The 10,125-nt window shown below is 26.7% G+C and overlaps 1 protein-coding gene across 1 annotated transcript; it reads left to right on the top strand.

Moving 5' to 3' along the window:
* The first annotated feature begins 495 nt into the window (after window positions 1-495).
* LOC145831788 (succinyl-CoA:3-ketoacid coenzyme A transferase 1, mitochondrial-like) lies at window positions 496-9,810 on the top strand. Its single transcript, XM_082939123.1, has 10 exons — window positions 496-590; window positions 779-972; window positions 1,563-1,680; window positions 4,093-4,260; window positions 4,890-5,033; window positions 6,753-6,884; window positions 7,190-7,399; window positions 7,756-7,953; window positions 8,350-8,520; window positions 9,171-9,810. The coding sequence occupies exons 1-10, from the start codon at window positions 525-527 to the stop codon at window positions 9,306-9,308; spliced, it is 1,539 nt and encodes a 512-aa protein (XP_082795249.1). The 5' UTR covers window positions 496-524; the 3' UTR covers window positions 9,309-9,810.
* Window positions 9,811-10,125: the final 315 nt, after the last annotated feature.

The following is a 10,125-nucleotide window of genomic DNA, read 5'->3' on the forward strand; positions in this document are numbered from 1 at the left end:
TATAATTTATATTAATAAAGTAGAAAACAAATTTGAATTTTTGTAATATTAAAAAAAAAAACTTTTTTGCTTTTGAAAACAGTCATAATCTTTTATTTTATTAATCTTAATATCTTTAAGAAAGTTAAGTTTAGTTGTTAAACAGTACTTTATTTTATTGTTCATCGGATTGAACTGCTTTATCACTTTCGAAAATATACTAACCAGTAATATAATATATTTTTTTAAACACATAAAATTCTCAATTAATTATTAAAAAATATTATTTGAAGAATACAAGTTGAATTTAGTCTGTTATATATAATTGTATTCAAAAAAATCATTATGCTTTTATGAACTATAGATCTTATTTTTTTAAATAGTCTAAAAGAGTCAATGTTGAAAAAGTCTAAAACAACTATTTTACATTTTAGATTACGGAACAAATATTTACAGTATTTTTTTAAAGACCAAAAGTTATAGAATAGCAACTAATATTAAAAGCAATATTTTTACAGGGCACTTTGTTATAAATAAAAGTCATAATGCTTTTAAAGCTTCAACATCCAGCAAAAGTTGCTCTTCAAAGAACAGTAACTAACAAACTTCTAGTTAGTTCTATAATTTTATGGATACATTTCTATGAATACTTTTTGACTACTATTTTAAATTGTTTTATAATATGTTATATTTAAACACTTGTAATTAATGTTTACAGTAATATCTAAGATTCTGTTCAAAGATTCAACATTTAACATAATTTACATCAAAAATCTTAAATGTTTACAATTTGTGTAAGGTATGCAATTTATCAACAAGCTCGTTGAACCCAGCTAAGTTTTATGATAGTGTCAATGAAGCCATATCAGATGTATCAGATGGAAACAAATTGCTTGTTGGGGGGTTTGGTTTATGTGGAATTCCTGAAAATTTGATTGGGGCTCTTATAAAACAAGGTGCTAAAGACCTCACTGTTGTTAGCAACAATGCTGGGTAAGTAAAATTAGTTTTTGATTATGTTATAATTTTTTAAAGTTTATAAAATATCTGGTAGAAATAAAAAGAAACATAAGTTTTTATAGTAGTGATTATTTAAATAGTGTATTTCTTATCTTCTATTTAAATCATTCTCTATAATTTAAAAGCAGTCAATTAGAAGCTTTGTTTTTCCGCTAAGGAATTTTTTTAAATAAAACATCATTATTTAAAAAAAGTTTAGCTAAGTTTATTATATTAACTATCTATTATCATAAGTTGCATAAGTTTTCCCCCCTATGCCCTTAATTGGAAAATAATTGAAAAAATACAGATAATTTGAAACACTTTTATATTCAAACTGTGTTCTAAAACTAGTTGAATGTCATTACGTTTAATTTTATTTCGACTTTAACAAATTAAAAATAGAAATTAATTATACCTTACTTTTTTTAATTACTTTCAACATAAAAGTGTTAGCGTTAGAAGTTTTTACTTAATAGTGTGTATCCTATTTAGGACATGAATTGTATTTTTCTTTGATAGCTGTTAGATTAAGATTGTTTTATTAAATGAAACATAGAAACTTAGTATTATATTTTTTATAGTGTGGACAACTTTGGCCTTGGACTTTTACTACAAACAAGACAAATTAAAAGAATGATATCATCGTATGTTGGTGAAAATGCAGAGTTTGAAAGACAATATTTATCTGGTGAACTAGAAGTTTGTAATAGTTTGATTTTAATTACTGTTAATAATAAGCTATTTTTTTAAATGAAACATATACTACACATTTTACAGATTTTTTTAGGTTTAAAAAACTAACTTAATAATTTTTTGATTATATATGTATAATCAATTTTTACTATTTAATTAAAATGATTACTAGAAAACATTTATATATTACTGATTTTACAATTTATTTTATTTTTGAAACGTTTAATAATAAAATTTGACTTATGTTGCCAAAAAACTTGTGAAAACAAAGAAAGTTAAGTTTTTTAATTGCTATTCGTTTATGTAATCAGGTTTTTTTTACTCCAATAGAATTAATTTATATATTCTCCAACAAAACTTTTCTAGAAATTACTTGTAAAAACAATCAAATCAATTTTCATAATACAAACAATTTTTTTTAATTTATTACAAAATCTAATTAAACTTTTTTTTTAATAAATTTGTATAATATGCTTGGATATAAATCACAGTTTATGAAGAATTAAATTAAATATAAATTTAAACAAAGTTTGTAAAAGTATTAGCTGTTTTTGTAGAAGATAGTTTCTATCTATACAATACTTCGGTAATTAAATCTCATATAAAAGTTTTTGACAGACATTTTTGAAATAAGTAGGTTTTATGTTTCATGCTAAAGTTGATGTTACAAAATAATTAAGTGTGTATTTATGTAGCAAAGTAAAAAAAAATGTCCTAAATTTTTGTGTACTTGTTTCCGTTTTAACATGGGTCAAAGTTGCTAATCACTCAAGCTAAAATCATAAGTTTGTTGCAAAATTCTCTCTAACTTTAATAATTTTTTGTACAAAACTTATGCTAGTTTCAAATTTGGTTTAGTGTGAAAACAATCTAGTCTTGTATTACAACTATTAAAAAAAAAAATTAGATGTCCAGAACATTTTTGATTTTTTAAAAACTGTGCACACCAAACCGTTTAGTAAGTCAACACAAAATGTTTTTATACGAGGCTGTTGTCTTTATGCTTTAATTGTGTTTGTTAGCGTATACAAAAATGTTGAATATAAATAATAAAAAAATAATACAAGATAGCTTATATACATAATTATAAAATATCATCAAAATTTGAGTGCAAATACAATTAATTTCGAAAAGTAATCTTATGAAGAGATTCAAGCTTTAGTTTCTTTTTTTGATAATTTTCAAATAATTTTGAATTTTTTTATTAAGATTATTTTACGGTCTTTTAGCTTGTATTATAAAATCGGGTTTTAAAAATAATGATGCAAAATATTATAATTGTATTGATTGGTTTAAAGTCCATCGTTTTTGTGTTTTTAATGCAGACACATAATTTAGTTTATGTCTTTCTACAGCTACCGTAAGCAGTGCACATAGGTTAATCAGTTGTAGGATGGTTTATGAACTGATATTTCATTATTTTTGTTGACGGGCCAAATGCGGCCCGCGGACTGTACGTTCCCCACATCTTGGGTAAACTAAGCAAACGTATAATTTCAGAAATAATTCCTAAACATTGCATCTTAAAATTATACAAAAATTAAGCCTATTGTAAAGCTGTATATATTCCATTAAACTTAATTTTAATGATGTAGGAAAGAATTTGTTTTCACTATTTTGTTTAATAAAACTTTCAAGTTTATAGAGTAATAAACCTAGCTAAGAAAGATTTTCAAAATAAACTTACTCAAAACATGTTTTAAAACCTAACTTTCATGCATTGGAAGCAACAAATATTTGTGATATTCTAATACCGTGTATATATAATTTTTAAAAGCTTGCTTTATACTTTACAATCATGTAACTTTTTATATGACATGTGTTTTTCGCTGTTTTTCTCTAATTTTCATTCAGTAAGTATTATGTAACCTAATTGTATTGTATAGAAAAATTAATTCTTAGTTACTGTAGATAGCTGTAATCACGTACATGTTTAATTTAAAAGTGAACTGTCTTTTACTCAAAAAATATTACACTTTTAACAATAAAGTCTGACTAGCTTATTTATATATTTATTTTATAAAGAAGCAACTTTGTACCTTACAGTTTAAAAAAGTCAATTATTTATAGTTTTAATTTTTATTTCCATAAACAACACATAACATTATACTAAGTATTGAGTTCCTTAGACTCCTTTGTATTTGAGATTGCAAAGAGATTGTAATAATATAAGTTTTTTTTGATAGAACAGAAATTAAAAACAATAAATTATACTTTTTTTGTATAACTAAACTACTGATACTACTTAATGTTATGAATAAATATTAATGAATAATTTCTAATAAGTACTTTGATTAGTGTAATTAATACTGTACATACAAAATACTAAAACGACGCACATGTTTACCTTAGTTAAATGGCATTCTTTTTTTCAACTGCATTTATTTTTACTCAAATCTAAACAAACTTCAATTCCAGGTGGAACTGACACCCCAGGGCACGTTGGCGGAGCGAATTCGCGCGGGTGGAGCGGGAATCCCCGCTTTTTTCACCCCGACCGCCTACGGGACTCTGATCCACGAAGGCGGCGCCCCGATCAAGTACAATCCCGACAAAACCATCGACATTGCCAGCCAACCTAGAGAAGTCCGCGTTGCTTTGTTTAATTATTAAATAAATTTAAATTATGTAAAATTTATAAAATACACCCTGAACACATTTATAGCGCTAATAGAAATGATTTTTGATGAGTTTTTAATTTTTTTTCGTGTTAAAATTTTTAAATTAAAAAATCAGCATATATCTGTTAATAGTCACTACATAATGAAACTAAATATATATCAGATATGTGAAACTGCACGGTGTGTTATAATTGTTTATTTATTTTTAAAGTTAGCCTGTGAAGAGATGGAAAACTTTTTAGTTCAAGTATTTAACAGCAGCATTTACTCAATCAAAAATAAAATATATAATCCTATTGCATCTAAAATTCGTAACATTTGTGATTAATATGCTACGTAGACAAAATTAGTAATAATGGTTAAACTAAGTTTATGACTACGTAAGAGAATCATCATATTTATTGCTTAAATATTTAAAAACTATTTTAAACATAACAAAAAATATACACAATTAAATATGTTAGTATACTAATTGTAACTGAAACATCTGGAAGGTATATTTGACGAGGTAGTGCATTTAAGCAGAAAATACTTTTGTACGATTTGTCTTTGTGGGCAAAAGTTTGAAATATAAAAAAGCAAATGTTTTAACAGTCAAGAAACTTCAACGGCAGAGACTACATAATGGAGGAAGCAATAACTGGAGATTTTTCGCTGGTCAAAGCTTGGAAAGCTGACAAGGCTGGAAACCTTATATTCAGAAAAACTGCCAACAACTTCAACCTACCGATGTGCAAAGTTAGTTAGACTGATTTGTTTATGTTTACGTTGAAACTTAAAAAAATATTTAATTTTTTTTACATCATTTCTTTTCGTTAAACTTTTAGAGACAGATATTTTTTTGTGTTGTTGATTTTTTCTTCAATATTTTTCAATCACTACTGTATAGTACAATGCTACTAAAAACTCCCAAATTTGTTTTGAATTTAAAATTATTTTTCTAAGAGTTTGTTAAAATTTTACTTAAATGTTTTATAAAAAAGTTTAAAGAAGGTTTGTTTTGGTAAAAAGATTGAAAAGCAAATTTAAAGCATTTATTTTTTTTCCTACTAAGTTAAAAAATAATTTAGACAAAAATGCTTAAGTTTGTAAGATTTCGTTTTTATGAACTTTTATTATTTATTAAACATTCAGGGTAAATAAAAAAAGACTTAACAAACGAAATGAATAATAATTTTTTAAATTAAAATAAAATTAAAAAAATATTTTAATTAAAGAGTTAACAAAATCTGTCGACAAATTTTATTAACTAACAAATTATATGTTGAAATTAAAGTCATTAAATATTTTCATAAAATTATTCTAATATATTTATTTAAAATATATTTGAAAGTTGATTGACATAAAAGTTAAATCAATTTTTTTTAGTCAAATTTAATTTGGTTTTATAGTTTAGTTCACATATTTGATTATATTTAGTTTAAAATATCGTTATAATTGAGTTTTTTATAATTTTAAACTTGTTTGTAATTTTGAAAGACATTTTTATTCATATTTATCCTCTATGAGTTTTTTTAGTTTTTCTACGTAATGAAAAATAACTTAGTAAAGAAAAGTATGTAAGGATTTATTTTTAACATAAAAAAAAAAAATAATTTAGATAAACGAAAAAAATCAAAAATTTGGTAATACTATTTTTAATATAATAGTTTTACAGTCTTATAATTTTACGCTGTAAAATTTTAAAAATAGGAATATTATAAACCTTTTTTCTTTTTAATATTTTTTTAAAAAGTTAAGTATTATTTATTGAACTCACTGTTCAAATAAAAACTATTAAAATTTTACGTTGTAATAAAAAACTAATAGCTATCAAGTTTTTATCTCTGTAGGTAACTATTTATAGTGTAAAATAAGAGTTTGAATAAAAGTATTTAGTAATAAAAAAAATTATTTCATTCAACGGTTGTAAATATTGAAGTAGTTAAATTTTATTAATATTTATTAATAGACATTTATAACACTTTAATATATGTTGTTTTACGACAAATGAAAAATTATTTAATTGCTTTTTGCAGTTTATTGTTCATATATTTGTTTGTTTTAATACTTGCAACTTGTTTTATTATGCATTGAGTTTTTAAAACTTTACAAAGAATAACGAAGCTTTTTAATTTCTTAAATAAACAAAAAAGATTATTATCCCTTAAGCTAACAAGCTACAAGAATATTAGAAACAGAAGTTTCATTAAAACTTTTATAAAACTTTTTCGTAAAGTTTTTAACGGCTATAATGGTGTGTTTGTTGTCAATGAAACTGCAAAAAAAAAGCTATGTACCTTTTTATTACATACTGCTGCTAATTTTAATTTCATTTAAAAAATCCCAATACTAAAATTTTATCACGTAAAGTTTACATTGGTAACGAATTACATTATCATTAGCATGTAGCATATATGACGTCACGATTAGCAATTAGTGATCGCATCGGTTCAATAAAGTTCACAATCGTTGCAGGCAGGAAAAGTGACGATTGCCGAGGTGGAGGAAATAGTGGAGTGCGGGGAAATAGGACCTGATGAGGTTCACGTGCCCGGTGTTTACATTCAGAGAGTCGTCAAAGGCGACGCTTACGAAAAAAGAATTGAAGTTTGTTGAACTGAGTTTGTTTGGTTAAGCAGTTTTGTTTGTTGCACTACTGTTATATACGGCTAATTAGGTTTTAGTGCAACAGCAACTGAAGACTTAATTAAAGAAGTGTCATTATGAAAATAAGTGTCATGAAGTTAAGTTAATGTAATCTGCCAAAACTTGAAAATTATAAGTATTGAAAAATTTAAAACTTCACTAAAAGGAAAATTTACTAAACATGTACAAGTAAAATTTAATTTTTAGCAACACACAAAATTGCCAACAGTCTAATTTCTTCTTCATACCAACACTTATTTTTTAAGCGCCTGACGCACTTCAAAGAGCCATCGGAGGCGAAGCAGGGATCGAACCCGGCGCTGGACAAGCGCAACCTGATAATAAAGCGGGCCGCTTGCGAGTTCAAGCACGGCATGTACGCCAACCTGGGCATCGGAATGCCGATGCTGGCGAGCAACTACATTCCGGAAGGTGTGGACATAACGCTGCAGAGCGAGAACGGTGTCCTCGGACTGGTTGGTACATTTGATTTTTCATATTAATTTGTATTAAATATTTATTTTTATATTTATTTTTTCAAAAATTTATTTTACAAACTAAGTTTCGGTCAAAGACCTCGTCAGTGCTTAAATGAATCTTATTCAAATAGATCTCTTTTTGTTTTCTTAAAACCAAAACATATAATATTTATTTTTATGGTGAAATAGAAGAAAGTTTGTAAAATATTGTATAAAATCAGCCTAAACTGTATTAATGCTCAATATACACCCTTCAATTTTTAAAAACAAAACACAGACATTGTTTTAATCCTTATAAATTTTTAACGTGTGTGGTTGTACCTAGTTCAATCTCAACCCTTCATCAACCACAGGGGCCGTTTCCGCGTCCGGGCACGGAGGACGCGGACCTGATCAACGCGGGCAAGGAAACGGTGACGGTGGTGGAGGGCAGCAGCTACTTCTCCTCGGACGAGAGCTTCGCCATGATCCGGGGCGGACACGTCCACTTGACCATGTTGGGGGCCATGCAGGTCGGGCAGTACGGCGACCTCGCCAACTGGATGATACCCGTTAGTTGGCTGATGTTGAATAAACATACCGATTTTTTGTCAGTAACGTTTGACTGTTATTTAAAGTGTCTCAAAGTATTTTTTCTAATTCATTATTTTTAAAGTTATATGATTTGTTTTTTATTTTTATCTTTAATTTACCTGAGGGTATAAATCTTTATACCTTTTTTATCGATATATTACTTTTTTTTTTAACAAAGAATACATTTTTTCCTTGTATTTTTTTTTCTGTTGATTAACTTATGAATTTTAAAAATACACTTTGTAATAGATTAGACCAATTAAAAATATATTTATACTGTTTTAAGTTATGAGGCACGCACTTAAAAAAATAAATACATGTCCAACTTAAATAATTTCTTAATATTTATATTGCAACTTTTTAACAATGAACAGGGTAAAGTAGTGAAGGGTATGGGTGGTGCGATGGATCTTGTGGGATCAAGCGGAACGAAAGTGGTGGTTACCATGGAACATGTTGCCAAGAACGGAAAACACAAGATAGTTGACAAGTGCTCCCTACCTCTGACCGGCAAGCAATGCGTGGACATGATAATCACAGAACTGGTTATTCTTACAAAAACAGTCGTTTTAAGAAAAATTAAGTTATTTTAATACAGTTCAATATAATGTAGACATTCTTATTTTTTATTTTAAACCGATAAGTTTAATGATTGGCAAAACAAAACTTTAGGCACAAATTTTGTTACATTACAGCGTTACCACTTTATCTGGAATCCTGGAATTCGACAATTTAGGCAAAAAAAACCTGGAATTTTGGAAATTTTGAAAAAAGCCTAGAAAAATCTTGAATTTTAACATTTTTCACATGTTCAGTATTAAAATTTAGATTTGATTCAAAAAGTCTATCATATAAATTAAAAAATATTGTCATCATCAAATTTTTTTTATTAAAAAACATATATAAAGTAGCTTTACAGTATCTTTTCAATGTTTTTATACATTTTAACACAGATTCTTACCTTAAACATAACTTTAAACTAAAAATAGACCCAAAAATGTGTACTTTTAAAAACCTGGAATAAATTTGGAAAACCTTGAATTTTTTTTTATTGAGTGGCAACCCTGTACACTATGATCAGTTTACTTTAAAAGTTGCTTTTAAAAATGTAGCTCGTATAAAAATTTTCAGTCTTTTTAAATAAGAAGATGTTACTACCAACGACCTAATATAAACTTTAAACACGTTTTTCTAGTGCGTTTTTGAAGTGGACAAGCAGAAAGGTCTCATTTTGACCGAGCTAGCCGATGGGGTGACTGTGGACCAGGTGAAGGAGGCAACTGGGTGCCCGATAACTGTTTCCGGTGACCTTTCACCCATGAAGAGCGTTTAACTGCGTTACTGTGCCAAAATATTCAATTAGAAGCTGTCTGATGTTTTTACCGTTTTTTAGAAATGTTTACTGTGTTAAATAATGTTAGTTAATCAAAAAAGGTGACAGAGCGATTTAAAAACTTAGTATCTTATTACAAGTTTAATTGCTTTATTTTGGTGTTTAGAAAATGTTGATATATGAAGCATGTTAGATAAGCAAATACAAAATCGAATTATTCCTTTAACATATTTTATTTAAAGTGATTATTAATATCTTATTATCATAAATATTTTTAAGCTGTTTACAAGTAGAAAATGTTTCAATTCCTGTCGTATACAAATTTTTAAATTGTACTTGATCATGTAAGAATGCTTATACTAATTGCTTAAAACTAAGTTTTTAATACTGTGTTGAAGCCTTTTAATTATTTTGCACAGAATGTGCTTGTCAGATATGAACGAATTGTTTTCTTTTAACTTCATTAAAATCTTATACTGCTATACAATAAAAAAAAACATTCTGTTGTTAACTTTTTCTATCTCAAATTGAACAAATTTTAAACAATGAAAATATATATTATAATTAATTTAGTTAAGTTTTAACAGCTGTTATTGCGTTACTTAATAAACAAAAATATTCATATTAACTTTTTCTCCTGACTATGCCTGCCTTATGATTCTTAATAAGGACAAAACCGGTTGTAGGTTGTATCGGATGCTATAGTTGATGGTCGTGAGGTGAAGCTTATTGTTTAGTGTGCTTTTTTTAACAAATTTTTGAAAATATGTTATGTATTTTTTTTTTCAAGAAGTACCAGTCGAAAGTATAAAAAAAA

This window comes from Thalia democratica, chromosome 3, assembly GCF_965202585.1.
Source record: "Thalia democratica chromosome 3, ktThaDemo2.hap1.1, whole genome shotgun sequence".
Classification (NCBI taxonomy): Eukaryota; Metazoa; Chordata; class Thaliacea; order Salpida; family Salpidae; genus Thalia; species Thalia democratica.